This window comes from Loxodonta africana, chromosome 24, assembly GCF_030014295.1.
Source record: "Loxodonta africana isolate mLoxAfr1 chromosome 24, mLoxAfr1.hap2, whole genome shotgun sequence".
Lineage (NCBI taxonomy): Eukaryota > Metazoa > Chordata > Mammalia > Proboscidea > Elephantidae > Loxodonta > Loxodonta africana.
The window spans coordinates 25,245,230-25,266,934 of record NC_087365.1 but is presented as its reverse complement, the minus strand read 5'-3'; the positions used below and the strand labels follow the sequence as shown (position 1 = coordinate 25,266,934).

The window sequence follows — 21,705 nt, the reverse complement described above, 5'->3', positions numbered from 1 at the left end:
ACGGTACACAAGACGCACATATGGGGACGCACGGGAGAGAAGAGCGAAGGCTTCGGGGCAGTGCGGGAGGCCTCACAGAGCAGGGAAGGTGGGTGGAAAGTGGAAGACAGAAGGTGGAGCAGGAAGGCACGTTCAGGGCAAGTGAGCTCAGGGGTGGGTTCAGGGAAGGTGGAAGGCAGGGTCAGTGGACAGTAAAGTGCAGCAGAGAGCAAGGGGGCAGAATAGATGACTGGAGCTTCCTGGTCTTTAAACAGGAGTAGAGCTCCAGCCTGGCCAGTGCAGAGACAAGATAGCACTGGGGGAGGGACATAAAGGAGGGCCAAGAAAGGAGCCTTGGAGACAGGAAAGCCAACTGGGACCCTGGTGGCACAGTCCAGGTCTGAACTAACAGAATGGGGGTGGGACTGGGGGCTGGGAAGAGACGTGGAGGCAATGTGACCCGCCAGCTGGTGGGATGGAAAGAGTTGAGAGTGAATCTCAGTGTCCACCTGGCACAGCTGGGCAGGGGTGGTGCCATTCACCAAGAGAAGGAGCAGGAGGAGGGAGGGAGAGAGTCGCCACGAGGAGCCCCCCCGACACACATTCCAGTCGGGCCTGCCGAGCAGCCCCCAGTGTACGGCATCTGTGAGCTGAGCACTACTCCATGCCTGGTGGTGGTTTAGCACCCCAAATGAGTACCCCAATCTCACCTGCATCCAAATGTTGTCTGTAACAAGGTTGTGATTCCCACGCAGAAGAAGATGGTCCCGATGAGTTGGCTGGTGGCCCACTGGTCATACCCCACACACATGGCATCAGCCAGCAGGAAAGGCACCGCAATCGTGCCACTGAAGCAGGTCAGGTAGTGCTGTGGGCGAGAGGAGAGACAGGGGAGAGTCAACAAGCCCTCCCTCAGCGTTTCTGATTTTATCCTAACTTTGCTCCCCCACCGTCTTTAAAACATAGCCCACGTAAAGCAGCTCTTTTCTAGGTATACACTCACATCATGTGCCAAACCGTGTATTTTTTCTTTCTTTTCAGCATTTCGCCTCTTCATTATGTTTTCTTGCCTTAATACGCAATCAAGTTTCTAAAAGAGAACCAGGTAGCCCAGGCACAACAAGCAGCATTCCTTCTTGGCTTAGTCTTAGTAGAAAAGGCTTAAATAGTCTACCAAGAAGCTCTTTACCATGTATTTTGACAGTCTTTATAGTGTTTGGGAATCCCCAGGCGGTGCAAACAGTTAACGCGCTTGGCCACTAATCAAAAGGTTGGAGGTTCAAGTCTCCTCAGAGGTGCCTCAGAAGGTCTGCCGATCTACTTCCGAAAAATCAGCCATTGAAAGCCCTAAGGAGCACAGTTATACTCTGACAAACTGATACAGACAGAGTCACCAGAAGTCGAAATCAACCTGATGCCAACTGGGAACCGGTTATAGTGTTTAGATAGCTTCTGTCCGTCTCTAAGAGAATAGGATAATGGAAGAATTCAAAATAGGAGCTCTGGAGTTAAGGCTGCCTGTATCCCAATCCAAACTCTGTTGCTTTCAAGTTCCTTCAAGTATCTCGGGCAAAATACTCAAGATGCCTATCTCTGCGTGCCTCAGCTTCCTTAGCTGTAAAGAGAAATAACAAGAGCGCCTCACCCTGTATGGCCATTAGGAGGTTTAAATGAATCGTTGTACCTAAAGTTGCACGGAACAGCGCCAGCACAAAGGAAGCGGCCAACACAAGCTCTGGTGACCTTTTCCTTATATGATTCTTTCTAGGAGTGTTTTCTTACTGTTTTTCAAATGCTTTTTCAGCCTTAATTGCTAAAACCGTATGACCTCTCTCCTCTAATTGTTAACGTGAACGGTGTTGCACCAAGCTAGTCTGGCATTCCTGAAACAAACCCTACCCAGTCACGCCCTGCTTTTCTTCTAGGATTTGATTTGCTAACATTTTATGCAGAGTTTGGCATCTATATATTCCTAAAAGAATTGGTCCCTTTTTTTTTTTTTTAATATTTTCACATCTGGGGATAAAAGTTATACCAGCTTCATTGTATGAGGAGTTTTCTGTCTTTTTCTACGGTCTGAGATTGTGGACAAACACAGAATTTGTCTGTTCCAACCAGGGAGGGGTGAAGGGGAAACAGTAGGTGTGGCGATCCTCCAGAAAGAACCCCATCCCTCTTTTCCCATGGGGACCTCCCTCTCCCTATTCCTCGTGGCCCTGGTAGGATGGTCTTGGCACTCACTGCTACCCTACCAGAAGCCTGGTCATTCAGTTCTTACGTTCTGCAAACTTCCTGCCTTTCTTCCCAATGGCTCCCTGTTGCAGCCAGCCTAAACATGCTGCTTGCAGACCATGATATCAACACAAATAGGCTATTTCATGGGGCTCAGAACGATCCTGCTCAGCACTTCTCAGAGCTGCTCACAAGTCAATGTACATGGTATGTTGTCAAGAAGGACATGACCCATGCAGGGTTTCCCGATCTATTTGACCACAGAAGACTTCTTCCAGAAACATCTATAATAGAAGCATCTCAAAAAGTGTGCTTTCTGAACATGGTTCAGGATACTCAGCCCAAGGTAAGTTATCCTGCAAGGCTGCACTGCTGTTTTGGCAGACTCCTCCAGGTTACCAAGTACTCTGACACCGAGAGAAGAGGGGGCAGGAAATTCAACCAAAGCATTGGCTGTCAGCAGGTAGAGCCCCACCTCCCGGAGTGAATCCACCAGTCTCAGCCACATCTGGCCAATGACCCTGACTTTGAGCATCTGAGATACCTTAGAGTCAGGTGATCACTCAAACTTGAGAAATGAACGATGGAAAAGTCAGACCTCAGGACACAATCCAAGCTAAAACCGCGAAAGCAAATACAGCCAGAGGTGTGCATCTGAGAAAAAACCAACCGCCTTGTCCTCTTTCTCCAAACACCCCACTCTAACCCTGTGGGAGGGGACAGGCTGCAGAGAGAGATGACGGGCATGGCAGAGACACGGTCCTGCCTCCACCGTCACCTCTGCCTGACCCCTCACCACCCTCCCAGTGTTCCTGCTTGGCTCCCCCTGAAAGCTGCAGCAGAGAAAGCAGCCACCAGCACAGCAAAGTTTCCCTGCCTTTAAAAAATAAGACTAAAACCTCTCATTTATATTGCACCCTTAAAAAACAACCAAAACGTCCTATTTACATTCTGGCTACCATGGCACTTTTCACTGCCACCCATATTAGATGGCAGAGCTTTCCATGACTGTGAACGGGATTCAATAAATCCAGGTATTGCTTGTCGGGGGGATGGAAACCACCCATTCATTGCCTCCTCTTCTTTCTAGTCTTGTCCTCCTTCTCTCCTCCCTTCTTCCTACAGCTCCGCTCTTCTATCCTTCCTGTCGCTCCACTTCTCCTATTTATTCCCTGAACATTTTTCTTCTTTCCTTCCCCTGTTAACCTTCTCTTGTTCTTTTCTTCCTTCCACTATTGGAAAACGGATGCTAATCACTCCCATTCATCATTCTTAAAATACCAATGTATGATAAAGTCTCTGAAAAATAAAAATCAAAGTTGAATTAAACAAAACAGCCTGTAGAGCATTCGAGCACCTTACCTGTAACCCCAGGAAGATACACAAGTACCAGGGAGGAACGTCTTCTATGGTGTAAATCATGTCCGATCTCGGGGGGTCTAAGCTGCCGGTGCTGTCCAGGGTCTCCGCCAGAGAGCTCTGTGAGCAAGAGAGAAAGACAGTTACTCAGTAAAGCCGAGTCAGCTCAGGAGACCTCTGTCCTGGCCCTCTCCTGTAAAATTAAGCCTTGAATACCTCTGGAGTCCCTGGAAGGTGCATACGGTTAACATGCTCAACTGCTAACCAAGAGGCTGGAAGTTTGAGTTCACCCAGAGGTACATTTGAAGAAAGGCCTGGCAATCCGCCTCTGAAAAATCAGCCACTAAAAACCCTACGGAGCACAGCTCTACTGTGATACACGTGGGACCACCAAGAGTCAGAGTCAACTCGGTAGCAACTGGTTTTGTTTTGTTTTTTACCTTTGATGTAATGTTCAAAAACACTCAGTATCCCCTGGCATTGACTCCTCTCTGACAGCAACCCAGGGGCTCCAAAGGCAGGCCACAGGGGCCAGCTTGGCACGCGCAGTCCTGGGTAGAGCCCCAGATGGAGAGATGTTATTAAATGCCAACCACTTACAAACAGGAGAGCACGGGTCTGTCCCTCTACCCCACCACCCACTGCAAGGAGACAGGACCCTTCTACCTGAATAAAGTCCTACACCCTCCTATCAAAACACCACTGCCCGGACAACAATTTTGAGTGAGAAGAATAAAATTTAAAAGTCTACAAAGATGATGATTCAAGTTTTGTTTAAAAAACAGAGGCCAGAATTGTATTTATAGTTCAGGTGACAATTTTTACTTTCTCCTTCTTCCCTCACCATTTTGTGTGTGTGTGTGTGATTTAGGTGAAAGTTTACCAACAAATTAGTTTCTCATTCAAAAATTTATATACAAATGGTTTCACGGCATGGGCTGCAATCCTGCATTGCGTCAGCACTCTTTCCCTTTCCCTTTCCATCCCAAGTTCACCATGTCCATCCGTCCAGTTTTCCTGTCCCCTCCTACCTTCCTGTCCCCTCCTACCTCTTTGTTCCTGGGCAGGTGTTGCCCACTCGATCTTGCATACTTGACTGATCTAAGAAGCACGATCCTCACGTGTTATTGTTTATCTTATAGGGCTGCCTAATCTTTGGCAGAAAGGTGAACTTCAGGAAATGGCTTCAAGACTGAGTTAGAAGGGTGCCCAGAGGCCATACATAGTCCCAGGGGTTCCTCCAGTCTGTCAGACTAATGATTTTTTTAAAAATGTTCAAACCATGTCAAAATCATCAGGAAGACCAGAACGCTTTAGGTTTTAGCCTAGACATTTCTGGTCAGCTTCAGCATCACTTTTGCTGTTTTTTTTGTTGTGTTAAGGTGTTCCTTTGCAGCAACCCCATGTGTTTGAGAGTTGAACTGGCTGTAGTCCTTACAGGCCTGTTTATTCCCCAGTGCTGCTGGGTGGGTTCGAACTGCCAACCTTTAGGTTACCAGCAGAGTGCAAGCCGTTTGTGCCATCCAGGGACCTTTCAGCCTAACTTCTCAACTCAGCATCTGAGCCAAGAAGAAAACTCAAGGGAACCCCAAGTGTCCAGCTTAGCCTCACAACCACTCCAGTTCTAAAACCCTAGGAAAAAGTTCTTGCATTCCTCAGAATCTGAGACATGTGTCTTTTTAAAATCTTTTATAACTTAGAGGTCAGTGAAAAAGAGCAAGACCCTCAAAGAGATGGATTAACACAGTGGCTGCACCAACGGGCTCAAGCATAACAAAGGCTATCCATGAGGATGGCGCAGGACCGGGCAGCGTTTCGCTCTGTTGTACACAGGGTCACTATGAGTTGGAACCTAACAACAGGAAACAAAATTAAAGATATTCCACAAAAACAATAAAGATGATGACATCCTGACCCCGACCGTAACTAGGCCAGTATCTGCCCTCTCATCTGATGGACGTGATGTGTAGGAAGATGCTGCTCCATATGTTTGTCACTTAACTGTCAAAGCACAGGTCACTCCATTTTCAATGCATAGGGAACTGGGATTTGGGGGCCAAATACCCTTAAACAAAGAAGTGATGTAGTTTAGTCTCACCTTAAAGTCTAAAAGTAAATATCTAATATAAGCTGACATTTGAACTAATCCAAATGTGGGCTGAATATGACCTTTTGGAGAGAACCTTTCTTCCACTCAAACCATGATATTCACAGGTTTGCAATGCTGAATGGGTTAAAAAGGATTATACGTGTCCTTCAAAAAGGTTGGCAGAAACAGTGGAGAAAGTACGTCTGTGAGTGAGGAATTCAATACATGGTGCCTGTTTTGCTGACATACATCTATGGATGTTAAGTTCACCACACAAAGGACAATTTAACACCGTCACGTTGTATCACAGATCAGCAGCGTGTCTGCTCAGGGAGAAAGATCTGAAGACAGTACAGAAATGCTATGATTAGCGACCTGCTACAATAACGTTATAAGGCAACATTACAGTATTCAAACAGCGTTAAAACAGTGAGTTTTAACTATAAAGTCGATGCACAGAATGGAAAAGACTTTGTATCTGACCTTTGTCAGCCTGGACAGGCTGAGATTAAGGTGTGCATACATACACACATGTGCACACACACATACCTGGAATTACTGCAAATGCCCACAGGTAGTATTAAAATGACACAGAGTAGTGAGCTGTGTGGTTGGGAAGATCAAGAAGCCTGTCAGAAAAATGCTGCCCTGCCCATCTTCGAGGTGGAAGGGATGCGGGTGTGGCGATGGAACCGTGGTTGGCACCACGCTGAGCCATTGCTGCATGAACTATACAAGCCACTTTCCAACAGAAAAACATGCAAAAACAAAAACCTCCAAACATCAAGATTCCTTTAAAAGATGACTGCATTAACAGTTTAATAACGTCATTTAAAAAAGAGTTCTCCATCTTATGTGATGGTCTGACATAAACTAAAACAACAGCAAATTACTTGCCCTTCAAAGATTAAAGCAAACCCAGAACTCAGCTCTCTGTTTGGAGACTTCTTCTAATCTAATAACCCTTCTGATTATTTCTATGGCTATTTATCTAGTCTGGCATTTCTGGGGCCAGTTTTAGTCTTTTTTTCTTTCATGAAATCATTTCATCTAGAGCAGAAATCTGCGAACTTTTTTTGTAGAGCCATATGGTAAATATTTTAGGCTTCGCAAGCCATACGGTTCTGTCACAGCTACTCAACTCTGCCATCCTAGATTGAAAGCAGCCACTGCAATATGTGGCTGTGTTCCAATAAAACTTTATTTACAAAAACATGCAGTAAGCCAGACTTGGCTTGTAGGTTGTAGTTTGCCAACCCCTGCTGTAGAGTTTCAAACTGATTATCATCAAGCTGCATGTAATACTCTCTTGGATATTGTATCTCCCTTCAAACTGCTAATGTACATTTTGGAAACTCTTTATACTATTTTCAGGTCCTTAAATCTGAAATTATTTCATAATAAAAAATTTAAACATTTTAAAAAATTATATTGTGACAACTTTGTTCACTTAACATATCAGCAAAACTCTTAACGTTTGATAACACATTTTCTGCACAGATGTGGAGAAACAGGTACTCCTGTACCTCCAAGTTGGAGAACAAACTGGTACAATCCCACAGAGGACAATCTGATAATATCTATATAAATCACATATGCATATGCCATTTCCTCCAGCGATTCTATTTCTACGGATTTATTCTAGATTTGTAACTATGTGTGTGGGAAAGGACCTACATATAAAGTCATTCACTACAGCACTGATAGTAGCAAAAAAATGCAAAATAACAACCCGATGCCCATCAGTGGGATACTGGTTAAAGTAATTATGGGGCATCCACACAATGGGCCCCCACGCAGCTTTTAAAAAATATTAATAAAAAGAAGAATGAATCTCTTTATGTAGCAATGGGGAAAGATCTCAAGATATATTGATAACTGAAAAAAATGACGATACAGAAAAGTGTGTATAATCTTTGTAGAAGGTAGAGAGAGCAGAAAGGAGACTACACATTCAAAGTCCCTTTTATATGCATCAACAGCCCCTGGAAAGAAATCCAACAAGCTAATAGCAGTGATTACCTTTTTCTTTCTTTTTGCAATGGGGGAGGTTGGGACTGCGTGATAGGCAGGGAGGAAGACAGGCTTAATTATGCATATTCCATATGTTTTGATTTTTTAAATCATGAGACTATATTATCCATTCAAGAAATTAAGTAAATTTAATTTTTAAAAATAAAAAGAATCTCAAAAATATTTCTTGAGCTGGTGAGGTGTACATTATGAATGTTGTTGTTAGGTGCCTTCGAGTTGGTTCTGACTCACAGCAACCCTACTTAAAACAGAAGGAAACACTACCGGTCCTGCGCCATCCTCACAATCACTGCTGTTTGAGCCCACTGTTGCAGCCACTGTGTCAATCCATCTCATCGAAGGCCTTCCTCTTTTTTGCTAACCCTCTACGTTACCAAGCATGACGTCCTTCTCCATGGACTGGTCCCTCCTGATAGCATGTCCAAAGTACGTGAGACGAAGTCTCGCCACCCTCGCTTCTAAGGACCATTCTGCCTTCACTTCTTCCAACACACATCACGTATGGGGGAACTAAACAAGTTGTAGCATAATGGGTGCATGTATGTGCGTGCGTGCGTGCATATGCTCGCACATGTGCAGGCATGGAGAGTATATGAAAGATACATACCAGACTGCCAGTCACTGGAGGCAATCTGGTGAGAATAGTGAGGGTAGATTTTAAACTTTTTCTTTATATATTTTTGGCCTATTTATTATTAAGCAAAATGTTCAAAAGAACTTTATTTTTCCAGAATGGTTAGTACTCCCAACAAAAGGCCACTTAAAAATGAATTAAAGGGGGGAAAAGGTTTCTAACTTAAAACACGGATTGCAAAGTTATGAAGATTTATGTTTAGCAAACCTTGTGATAATAGTAACTGTGCGGCTTCAACACGGGACAGCAAAAGACTCCAGTGGTCAGCAGCGTGGGATATTCAAGTGGAGACTCTTTATAGCTAGTTCTCATACAACTATTTTCACATTATAGCAATCTCTGCTTCCTAACAGCCTCATGCTTTTTTTTTTTTTTTTTAACTTCAGTGAAAACATACATACGAAAACATTTGCCAATAAAACAACTTCCATGTTTACAATTCCAGCCTCACGCTGCTTTACACTCTCCGTTGTTTATTCCTGGGGTATGTTGTTATGGCCCCATTTTACAGATGAGGAGTTGGAGACTCGGAGAAGTTGAATGGCTTGCCCAGGACCTGAAAACAAGCAGGCTGACCCCAAGGGCTGCACTCTCTATCATCATGGTATAGACATGACTCTCACAAAGAAACAGAGATACTTTTTAATTACATGAAACAAACGATCTTCTGAAATTGTGATTAGTCATGATTTTCAGTACCAGCGCAACCATTTCAAGCACTTCTGCAAACGAATTTTGTGAGATACTGTAAAACAATACTGACATTTCAATGACAGCATCTAAGCCGTTCACTTGGTTATTTAATTTACTTTGTTAAAATACCCTCACTATTAAGTTCAATGGAAACCCTGGTGGTGTAGTGGTTAAGTGCTACAGCTGCTAATTAAAAGGTCAGCAGTTCAAATCCACCAGGCGCCTCCTGGCAACTCTACCGGGCAGTGCTACTCTGTCCTATAGGGTCGCTATGAGTTGGAATTGACTTGACGGCAATGGGTTTTGGATGAGGTTCAATTCCCTGTAACATCTCTAATTTAAGAATTCCAGTGATGCTGAGGTCAGGGCTCAGAATGAACGGGGTGTGGGTCACCTTATGAATTCAGGATTCGAAGCATTATCCTTCTGGTCCTTCCAGGAATAAACCCCTTTGGGGAAATTCTAAGATGGGTACCTTGTAGCTAATGTCACATTAAGTAGCATTTACCACAACAGGCATTCCAGAGTATTAACAGAACCCAGAAAAGCCAATTTGGTAATAAAATAAGCAGATTACAAGTACGAAGATGGAAGAGCTCACTGTAATTAGGGAAACAAGCATGAGGAGGGAGGACATAGTATTTCCAGCTCCCAGTCTTGTCTCTGAATGCCCCGTTCTTATGTCACAGTCAGGCAGTGTGGGAGTGAGCCTCTCTTTCAATGTCATCTGAAAAGCAAGACCCCAAAGAGCAGTATCCTCTGGTGTGAAGTTTCCTTTGCACAAATTCAAGACAGGACAGGACCTAAAAAAGTCATTTTCTCTCATCTTTAAAACAGGGGTAGTGATAGCAATTTTCTAATCTGGTCGTTGTGAGGACTAAATGTGACAGACAGCACAAGGAATTGAGCCCAAGGTCTGGTGTATAACCACCACTCAACACACGCAGCTCTTCTCATTATACTCCTCATTTCACAGGTAAGAAAATGGCCAGGAAAAAATGAAGCTATTTTATCTCATTAGTATTTGAGGAAAACACAAATGAATCAATGTCAAGACAATGAGGTAATTTTTCACCCAAGCAGGTAAACACACGCCCAGTCTAAAGGGGCTAGACATCTTCTCCTGCCAACCACGTCATTATCTGTAAAAGGTACATCCACAGAGGTTAAAAAGCCCCAAAGTGTTAACGCGCCTTACTACCAAGGCAGGAGACAGCCATCATTTCCTGGGCAACAGAGCAGGAAGTTGGTACCCTAGACATTCTTGTGACCCCGTGATTAAAGACCTAGTACCCAAGAGCCAGGTGTGGTCCTGACAAGTGTGTGGAGAAAAGCTTTGCTCCCAAGTGTGCCATGTGAACACTGAGACACCATCAGGCCATGCGGGGCCCACATCCCATGGTGTGGAGCCAGGCAGTGTGAGGGTCACAGGCAAACTGAAGGCTTCTTACCAGTCCACATGTCAGCCCTCTGCTGCTCTGTGTCTCCGTGCTCTGCAGGGCAGCTTGGAACCTAACACTGCAGAAGTATCGGGATCTCAGCGTGAGTCTACTTTCATTAGCCTACCCCAAATTTACAACAGCGTCAAGCAACGGGAAAAAAACAGCAATATTGGTCAAGAGAGCCAAAATTAATTTCCATCTCCCAGTCTAGAAATGTAGTTTAAAACAACAACAAAAACAAAACACTACCACTACCACCACCACACACACACACACACACACACACACAAAAAACAATTTATCCAAACAGTGGTTCTAGAATATAATGTCTCATTATACAGTAATACCTGTGAAAGCCAGAACCTGCCTAAGGTGGAAACCTGTCAGAGAAGGAAAACGCAAAAATATTTTCCACTGAAACGAGCAATAGAAAAATGGTAAGACTGCACCCCATCAAAGGTGGAAAACTTGTGAGGCCCAGAAAAACAAGGCAGTTTTGTTGAGTTCCAGCTCTCACAGGTTTTACTTTTTAAGTTGTTTAATTAGCAAACTTTCACAGTAAAAATAAAATTTATTTTAAAGGTTTATCAATTGAAACTGCAATGAAATTCAGGGGTTTTAGAGTTGCAGTGCCATCTGGAAATGTCATATTATCAAACTCTCCCTGGATGTCAGGCACAGTGGCAGATACAAAGAAAACAAGGCATCTGGCCCCTTTTGAGCAGCTCTGGTTTCATGAATATGGCCACAAAGACTGACCCTTCAAAGACATGGGGTGGGGCAACAAAAATTTCCCCCCACCTCAGTGTGTGATTTCCACTGCTTTGGTCAAAGAGTCTTGACCAAGCATTTTCATAATCTAAATAAACTACTTACTAGTTTCCTTCTTTGTCTTATTTACTGCACATCTATATAGATCAAGCACAGTGCTAGGAACTTTATAGATATTATTGCATTTAATCCTTAAAACAACCCTGAGATGGATGCGTTTATTTTTATTCCCATTTTACAGATGAGGAAACTGATGCCCTCGGAGCTTAAGTATCAGGATCTGAGTCATATCTGCACCCAGACCTCACTTTAGACCTCAAGCTCTTAACCACTTACCTCTGGGGCCCCGGGGGCTGAGGATTTTTTTAATATCTAGATAATTCTACCGACAAGGTTTGTACGTTAATTGCCATTGAGGTAGTTAGCAACTAGTAACTTCTATTCATCGCTCCTTCTGCTATTCATTATTATTCTATTATTCATTAGCAGAGAACACACCCATACACACACCCACTCAGGAGGGGAGAGACTAAGCCCATGTAAGGCAGCAGCCTGGGGTGGCAGGCGGGGCAGTGATGGGAGGGAGTACCTTTTCTGCAATGCCGTTTTCTGTAGTGTAGATTGCCATGAGCTCGGTGTCTTCGTTGTCCTGTTCACCGCTGGATGTGGCACCTCCATTTATCACCACCTGAAAAGAAACATCCCATTTACAGTCTGTCTCAACACACACCACTCTGTGTATAGAAACATTGTTTTTCCCCAAAAGCCCTTGTCAGCTCTATGTTCCGGAGCTGTGAAGCTCCCTTCTACTTCCCTTTGGCCTTGCCCCCGCCCCAGCCTACCCCACCCTCAAAGGGAGGGAAACACGCCCCCTTCTCCCCACAGTTCTGTGCCACCAGGGCTGCAGCTAGGAACCGGAACACACATAGTAGAAGGTTCTGGAGCCCAGGGGGAAATGAAACAAGCTTTTACTGAAGGGACAGGGGGATTCAGCAGAGGGAAGCCAGGCTCTAGGAGGCGTGGGTCCCACGGGGACTGTTCCTGTCTCATCTGCACATCGCTCATGTGTTACATGCCGGGAACTACTAAATGTTATATAAAGATGAAGAGGGCTAGTCAAAATACTCATCTATTTTACTGGTATTTTTTTGCTCTGGTTTGTGGGTTTTGGTTTGTGAAATTAGTCATTTTAATGATCTCCTTTTACAAAAACACGAAATTTAATTTTAAAAATCAAATGTTAAAATCTTTTCTTCAGGAAAGGCATGGAGTTTTTGCTTTTTTTTTTTTTTTTAAGAGAAAAGGATGGAAATTGCTGTTGACAGTAACAAAACTTCACATTTTTGAACCTCTAAATATTAGTTTAACTGGGAAATAAAACATGCCTTGGTCAGCTTTCTAGACTTAATAAAAGACTGGTTTCTTTTCTGCTATTAATAGCATCACAGATAACAGAGGGGAATCTTGGCAACAGTCATCTCAGGAAATTGATCAAGTTTTTGTAAAAATAACAGCAGATTATTTATAAACACTTTTGGGAACAAGATGTCCTTCCCTCCTCCTTTCACCCCCAAAACTATTTGAGACCAAACTCACGGCTTTAAATTCTCCTAAACTGTTATTGTATAATCACTCAATCCGCTACAAAAGCAGGTTTTGTCTTCTCTGCCTAAATGCGCCCAGCTCGTTACTTGCTGACTGTCTCTAACACACAGGGCTGATTAGTGGTGGAGTGGGCGAATGTGTCTGTTGGTCAATAAATGTCTCATTTTTCTTGTTCAAGTGCATCATTTCTGCTAAGCTAAAATAATGATGCTGAAGTCCTTGTTTCGAGACAGTCATCCTGAGATTGTTGAACGTGTAGGAAGCAGGAGTGACATGAGCAACAGCCTACAAGTATCATATGGAATGTCAGGCCCACAGCAATGCCAGGTTTGAACTGACAGCTCAATTACGTTGATACCAAACAGAAGTTACACTGAATCTCCTGCTTACTGACACCTGTAAGGTGAAGATTACAGGCATCTGTGAAACCCCTGGTCTCTGATTCAAGGGTCCAAAACTCTATCACCTATTTAGGATGTGGTGTAACCAGGGCTTCAAACCAGTTGTTTCCAGTTGGACCCCCTGCTGAGATCTTGCCTTTCCACCAGAGATATACTGGATCACGATCTACATTTTAACAAGATTCCCAGGTTTACACGCACACATGCATTAACAGGGAGAATTATACTTTCCATGAGTATCGCTGGAACCTTTTCCTGACCCTCACCACATTTTCCAATGTGACAACTCCAGCTCCCTCCCGGCCGGTTATGAGAGTTGGGGAGAGGGGACCCCTTTGACCTGGACCTCTTTGGACAGTTTGTTCCTGACCTCTATGAATACAGCCACAACGATGATTCTTAAGGAGACGGGATGGTACAAAATAAGATTCTTCCCCACCTCAGTGTGATTTCCAAAGTTTTGGTCAAAGAGCCTTGTCGAAGTATTTTCACCTTTTAACTACTTAGTTCCTTCTTGCTCACACATCTGTTTGCACATCTCTTTTGCTCTGCTGCAGGTACCATGTTAATCGTTTTACACATAGTACTTAATTTAATCCTAGCAACACTCCTAAGATAGACACTAGTTTTACTTTCATTTTCACTTGAGGACACTGATGCCCAGGGCCCTTACATAATTCTGAATCATATTTGCACCCAGACCTCAAGCTCTTAACCACTTTCCTCTCGGATTCTGGCTGAGGCTTTTAACATATCTCGATAACCACCAAGGTGGTCCTCCCAACCCTCTGTGGCTCAAATACTCCTACAGGTCCTTGAAGAAGCCTAACAGAGCAGTCAGGTATACTAGTTTCTTAGAAAATTTATATTGTTCCCCAAAATGGGTTATATTCTGTACAACAGTCAATGGTGTTAGCCCCTGTTACAGAGGTACCACTTGCCTGGACATTATCCCTGTTCTCTGGTTTAAAGAGGACATAGTGGAGATGGAAAAAGGGAAGAAGGCGGGCCAAACGTTTATTAATTACCTACTGTGTACACAATCGGTATTGATGTACATGATCTCCTCAACGTCTCAAACACCCCCAGATCCAGACAAGAAAGCTGAGGCTCCAAGGTCAAATCCAAGAACAGGGTATCTCACAGGCAGCAGGGGGTAAACTAAGATTTACCTTTGAGCTCAAGCCCATGGTCTTCCCTCAACAGGAAGCTGCTCTTGATAGAACCAGATATCACTCTACCCTGGGGGCCGTCGGCAAGGACAGGCACACACCTGGCGGCATCGCTACAGGTTCTACCTCTAATCCCTCAAACGGGATTATCCACAACTGTTGACTTCTAATAGCCTGTACCCCATTCAAAGACAGCTGACCTGGTGTCTTTGATCAGTACAGCTCAACAGAGAAAAAGGGGGTGGGTGGGGAAGAACAGACACTTCACGGAGGAAAAATTCTAAGTTGCCAAGGAGCATGGGGGAAAAAAGTTTTTACCTCACTAAAATTCAAAGCTTAAGCAGTGTTTAACTTATCGCTCATCAATTTGTCAATTTTTAAAGTTTTTACCTCACTAAAATTCAAAGCTTAAGCAGTGTTTCACTTATCACTCATCAATTTGTCAATTTTTAAAAGCTAGCAGCTAGTGTTTGTGGGGGTACAGTCTCCCACATCGCTGCTGAAAGTATAAACTATTGCAATTAAGTTAAAATACAAAAGGTTAGCATTTATTACAGCAAAAACTTAGAAACAACCCAAGCTCCCACTGTAAGTGGAAATTCTAAATCCATGATTTGCTATTATGCCTTAATTACAAGTTACATCTTCAATGACATGAGATATGCCAAGACATGAAATGACGTTTTAAAAAACCATGCCAGTTGCCACTGAGTCAGTTCCGACTCATGGTGACCCCACGTGTTACACGGAAGCAACGCGCCATATGGTTTTCTTGGTTGTAATCTTTACGGAAGCAGATCGCCAGGGCTTTCTTCCATGGAGCTGATCGGTGGGTTCAAATCACTAACCTTGAGGTTAGTGGTTGAGCGCAAACTGTGCCACCAAAGGAATTTCTAAAGTGCCGTGTGTGTGTGTGTCTGTCTGTCTGTGTGTAAAAGAACACCCAATTATTCGTTTCAAATCTCTGGAAAGAAAGACATCAAAATATTAACATTTTTTTTTTTTTCTGGCTGATGGGATTTTAAATGAACTATGTTTTCCTCTTATATTGGTCTGTATTTTCTACAGTGAACGTATTTTTCTTATCAAGAAATTTATATGAATACTAAAATGACAGAAAATAAAGATATGTAGACTAAAAAAGGATACAAGAGCATCAGTTTTCTTACTACTTCCATTCACTCTGACAACACATTTTTATACCATGAAGCCTGAGGAGAAATATGGATGCTTTAAAACATGTAAAATGTAAAAGGGGAGGGTTAATTATTGTCGTGCAATGTTCAATATCGTATCTTCCACCTCCAGTACTTTATCAAATCCTGACAGGAAATTAGCTGTTTCTCCAACAAAATGATGGGCTTAGATTATGGTAAAGAAATCAATCTGAAATACCTTGTATCTAACCATTAAAACTGCCTACCTGGCTTAGATGAATAAAGGGTGGAAGTGAATGAGGAACTTAGAGGCAGGGGGTTTGGCATGTGTAAGGATTTAAAGGAAAAAGAAATCATAAGTAGTCCAGGAAATGCAAGAGACATTGGCAGGAATAACAATCAAGGATTGGAAAGGAACAAGGTTGGGAAACAGTGAAACTACATGGAAGCTATCTCAGTGATCCAAACAAGAAGTAATAATGACCCAAAAGCAGTGGCAGGAAGGATGAAGGCAGTTAAGAGAGCTGATGGTGGACTGTATGGGGAAGGGAAGGTAGGCAGCTCAGTCAGCTACTTCTCCTACATGCCCCACCCTGTCTGGTATAGTTTGGAACACAAAGAAACATTTAGAAAGAGTAGAATAGAAAAGAGGCCCTTTTAAGGCCCTTCTCAGGATCAAAATTCTATGCCTCTAGGTGGTCCAAATGGTTAAGCGCTTGACTACTACCCAAAAGGTTGGTGGTTCAAACATACCCAGAGGTGCTTTAGAAGACAGGCCTGGCAATCTGCTTCTGAAAAGTCACAGCCTTCAAAACCCTATGGAGCAATTCTATTCTGCACACATGGAGTCGCCGTGGGTCAGAACTGATTTGAAAGCAATTAACAATGAGCCTCACGCAAAAGAGACAATTAGTCAAAATGATGATAAACCATCAGCTTGTACAAAATTTTGTAAACCTGCCAGAGTAAATGACAGGAGCAAGCCTGCTATTCAGTCCTCCTTTGCTCCAAGTTGTGCGTTCCCCAACTATCAGATGAGCATCTTGCATTACTAACATCTTCTATTTCATCTAAAATTAGCAAAACTCCTTAAAAATAAACTGCCATATAGAAATTATCTGAAACCTCAAAACCAGACCAGATAATTTAGTTTTTAAGAGCACCAAAAACTCTAGAAAGAAAGAAGAGGTAAGGAAAAGAATTTCCTACCATCCATAAAAACGTTCATTTCCACCCTACCTTTTAGATGTTCTCAGTTCAAACATATTGCCATATTTCTTCTCTGTCATTTTTTCAAACTTGTACACATTTTAAGCTGAAAATGTTATCTGTTTGATCTGTTAAGAGTACCCCTTCCTCTAAACCATGGCCACAAGGCAGTAGAGTACAATTCTTTTCTTACGGAAAGAGGGGAATTAAACCAATTCTCCAAGCTGATTCAAGGAAACCTACAAACGTACTCTCTACACTCCCTCCAACCCTTTTCAGAATGACACCCTGTCAATCCCAAGATGTAATTATTTTTACAGAAAGAACATTTTCCAAGACAATTATCACCATTCAACTGAGACCTTGGGTTTTAAGACCTAATAACTCCAAACTCTCTCCTTAGGAGCGTGCAAGAAGAAACCCCACGGCACCTGGTATTAAAGTCTAAACAATGAGGTGTATTCTAGTCTTCCTTGCTAAGTTTTTAAAATAGCACAGTTTGCGCGCGCACACACACACAAACTCCTGCCTTCTTTTCATTGTTGAAAACAGGCATATACAAATCCACCATCACAGGGTCAGGGGGCTTAGAGGAATCAAAGCTGCCACGATTGATGCTTTCACCCACGACTGCCAAGGCCATTTCTCCTAACAGAAAATTAAAGAGATGAGACATAAAGGAAGGAGAGGGGAAGAAAAGAAAAGCGATGGAAAAGAAAGAAGAGAAAGAGTAAAGGCCAAGAAAAGATCAGCATCAGTCTCCCCGGCTGTTCTCTCCCGCTCTTCGGGCTTCCTTAGTCCACAAGCTCTGGGCATCTCCTGGCTCCGCACTGCTCGCCTCCTGCCCACTCAGCACACCCATCAGGCCACAGCCCCGCAGGGCTTGGATCTCCTTCCGTGTCCTCCGAGTCTCCTTCCGGTGAGCTCCTCTACCCTACCTTTAGAGCTCCGCCTTGCCCGGCCCGCCTCCAGCTGCCCTGCCCCCTCCCCTTTTGGCTCCTCTCAAACCTCTTTCTCCCCATATAGTTTCCTGTGCTGGGAGCAGGGGCGTCTTTCTCTAAATTATGTGCCTTTATCTGCATTTCTCTTTATAGACTTTCTCACAATCAGTCACCTTTTATGAACTAGTTAATGTTTAAACTTTCCTTCCTTCACCTACAATTTGAAATACAGGGACAATGTCTTTACGGATTGCTGACAAAATATCCAAAATGTTCGTGGTGAACAGGGAAAGCTCTCCATGTCTCTGGTTTACTGGATTATAAAAGTAGTCAAATCCAGCATAAGGGTAAACTGAGGAAGAGGAAAAGGCATTCCTAGTAACTTCACGGAACAGGAGGGAGGAGCCACAACTGTTTTCTGATCAAGTCTATAACCCATCCAATTAAAAAATAATCGTCTTTTACATGCTTCACTGTACTTTCCGAACTTCCTACTAGGACTATGTATTACTGTTGTAATGGAGAAGATATATAAGGCTTTTCAAAAAGTTTCTCCTACAGAGCTAAAAATGCTTTTGGCTACTTAATATTCTTGAATTCAATTGTCATTAATGCTGTTGTTGTTGTTAGGTGCTGTCCAGTCGGTTCCAACTCACAGCGACCCCAAGTGCAACAGAACGAAACACTACTCGGTCCTGCGCCATTCTCACCATCACTGCCATGTTTGAGCTCACTGTTTCTGCCACTGCGCCAATCTATCGCATTGAGGGTCTTACTCTTTTTCCCTATCACTGTACTTTATCAAGGAAACCCTGGTGGAGTAGTGGTTAAGTGCTATGGCTGCTAACCAAAGGGTCGGCAGTTCGAATCCGCCAGGTGCTCCTTGGAAACTCTATGGGGCAGTTCTACTCTGTTCTATAGGGTTGCTATGAGTCGGAACTGACTTGATGGCACTGGGGTTGGTTTTTTTTTTTTGTTTTTTTTTTTGGTTTGTACTTTTATCAAGCATGACTGATGTCCTCCTCCAGGGACTGATCCCTCCTGATAACATGTCCAAAGCAGGGGAGACAAAGTCTTACCATCCTTGCTACCAGGGAGACCTCTGGCTGTACTTCTTCCAAGACAGACTTGTTCCTTCTTCTGGCAGTCCATGGTATATTCAATATTCTTCACCAACACCATAATGCAAAGACATCAATTCTTCTTTGGTCTTCCTTCTTCATTGTCCAGCTTTCACATGCATATAAGGTGACTGAAAACACCATGGCTTGGGTCAGGCGCACCTTAGTCCTCAAAGTGACATCATTGCCTTTAAACACTTTAAAGAGGTCTCTTACAGCAGATCTGCACAAGGCAATGCATCATTTGATTTCCTGACTGCTGCTTCTAGGGGCGTTGATTGTGAATCCAAGCAAAATGAAATCCTTGACAACTTCAACATTGTGTTATTAATATGGCCATATAATTTATAATCCAAACCAGGGCCCTCGTAAGAGTAAAGGGGAACTATGTTCATAAATATGCAGGACCAACAGGCATCAACTGGGACTGCCCTAAGCAAACCCACAGGCAGAGTTCCTTTAGTTATAATGCCTGTGTTTGACATTTTTTAAACTTCTTCCTAACTAGTTAATTAGGAAACTCTTTTCTGTGCTAGAAGCTGCCAGTGTAAATGGTGCTCAGATTTTGGCCAGCTCCTTCTCAGGAATAAAATGGGAAGACCTGCTCCCAAATGATTCCAGATTCTCTGCCTTTGGCTGGTAGAAGACAAAAAGGGGGAAAGGACTTCACAGACGCAAAGCAATCAGTACTTTTCTGACTATACATGAACACACAGCACCATGAGAGAGCAGAATCTTCAGCTCTATAGTCCATCAATTCATTACTTCTGCACCAATTTTTTTTTTTAAATACACCTTGTTTTTTGTTTTCTTATTCCAACATAACTTTGTTCAGCACCATACACCTAGGTACCCAATCCCGACACCTTCAAGTCATTCCTGACTTCTCTTCATACCTCACCATCCACATCAATCCAACACCAAGTCTGGTCAGATTTACCTCTTTACAACCCCCTCAGGCTGTCCACTCTTCGTCTACTTGTTTTTCCTACTTAATTCCCCCCAGGGATCCCAATTCCCACAAGACTCTGACCTCACCAGGCCTGCCAAACCCTAGACCCGACTGCCTTTTCACCATGTTGTCCTTACTGCCTTCCCTACTCCACACAGAGTCATTACAATCACTTTTGCCAAACTTTCAACCCCTTTGCCCTTTGATACTCTGCTGGCAAATGCCCAACCAGCCCTCGTTAAATGGTAGATCCTTATTCCTCATCTAACCTGCTCTCACAAGGCTTTCTTTACTTGCTGCCCTGGTTCCCCGCTCCTACCTCATTAGCCACTCCTCTTGGTCCCCTTTGCTGGTCCTTCCTCAGCCTCCAGACCACTAAACACTGCAGCTCCTCAAAGCTGAGCCCTCAGATCTCCCATCAAAGTCCATGGCTTTGAATACCATCTCTTTGCTGCAAACTCCCAATGGAAAGTTCTAGCCCAGACTTTCTCCCTGAGTGCCACAATCTCAATTTCCTACCCAGTGTCTCCACCTGGATGTCTACACAGCCAACACCAAACTCTTGACTCCCCTCGAACCCAACTTGCTCATCCCAGTCTTCCTCCATCTCAGGACTTGGTAAATCCATCTTTCCAAAATCTCAGAAAAACGCCTAAACTTACCCTTGTCTCTTCTTTTGCTCCCACCTCCACCTGGTCCATCAGCACATCCAGTCAGCTCTCCTTCAGCGCAGACCACTTCTCACCACCTCTATACCAGCAGCACCCTGGCCTGAGCCACCAACATGTCACCCTAGACTATGGCTGACAACTCCTAACTGGTCTCTGGCTTCCCCTCGTCAGTCTGCTCCCCTACTCAGCAGCCTAAAGGATCCTTTTAAAACTAGGCACAGCACGTCACTCCTCTGCTCAAAGCTCTCCAACAGCTTTTCATCCAACCCAGGAAAATCCAAAACCCCTACCAGGGCCCATACCAAAAACCTGTTGCCATCAAGTCGATTCCAACTCATGATGACCCTATAGGACAGAGTAGAACTGCCCCATAGAGTTTCCAAGGAGGACCTGGTAGATTCAAACTGCCAACCTTTTGGTCAGCTGCCGTAGTACTTAACCACTATGCCACCAGGGTTTCCACCAGGACCCAGGAGGCCTACATAATCTCTTTTGACAACTCCCGCCCCACCCCATCTGACACACTGCTGCCTCTTTTCATTTCCTCAGATACACAGGCACACTCCCACCTGCTGCCCACACAACATCCTAACAGGCTTCCTTCAACTTCTGCAGGCCTCTGCTCAAACCCGACCTTCTCAGTGCCAAATTCAGGCTAGTAAGTTAGTTTTCTCTGGATGCCCTTCCACGTTCAGATGATATGATAGCTCCTGACATAAGAGAACTGGGAGCAAACACGTGATTTGTTCCTGGCTGTACATCCCCGCTGATGTTCTCTGGGTATGGCAGTTCTTCAAGACTTCTTGTTATATTTTTCCAGTTTTAATTTCTTGCCACGCTGCATTCACCCCTATGACACATTTCTCGCTGCCTTTAAAAGCGCACACATTTGCCTAACAAGATTCCCACGGGATAGGGGAGAAGTCTTTTGCTATGTTCCTCCTATTTAACATCAACTCTGGTCATATGGTTTAACTTCTATGACTCCCAGACCTGCACATGTCTGTAGTCTCCTGTTCTTACTCTGACCTATTTGATATTCTTGCTCTATGTGTGGACTTATTCTTTCTTTTAATTATTGCAACGAGTGCTTGTTTTATTTTGTTTAAAAAAACTCATTCTCTTTCACCTAAGTTAAAAATCCACACTTATTAATAATATCTTACCAATTGAGTCAATTCCAACCTGTGCAACACTTACTGAGCCCAGGGGGCCCAAGAGAATCTCTAATGATAAGATACCT

At 43.6% G+C, this 21,705-nt stretch overlaps 1 protein-coding gene across 9 annotated transcripts in view; it reads right to left on the bottom strand.

The window, feature by feature from the left end:
* SLC23A2 (solute carrier family 23 member 2) overlaps positions 1–21,705 on the bottom strand; it is a 146,130-nt gene that overhangs the window by 46,728 nt on the left and 77,697 nt on the right. For all 9 annotated transcript variants that reach the window (XM_064275810.1, XM_064275812.1, XM_064275808.1 and 6 more), the window contains 3 exons: positions 11,823–11,921; positions 3,574–3,690; positions 690–847 (listed from right to left, as the gene is read on the bottom strand). In XM_064275810.1, the coding sequence (XP_064131880.1) occupies positions 690–847; positions 3,574–3,690; positions 11,823–11,921 (374 nt within the window). The remainder of the gene's footprint in view (positions 1–689; positions 848–3,573; positions 3,691–11,822; positions 11,922–21,705) is intronic.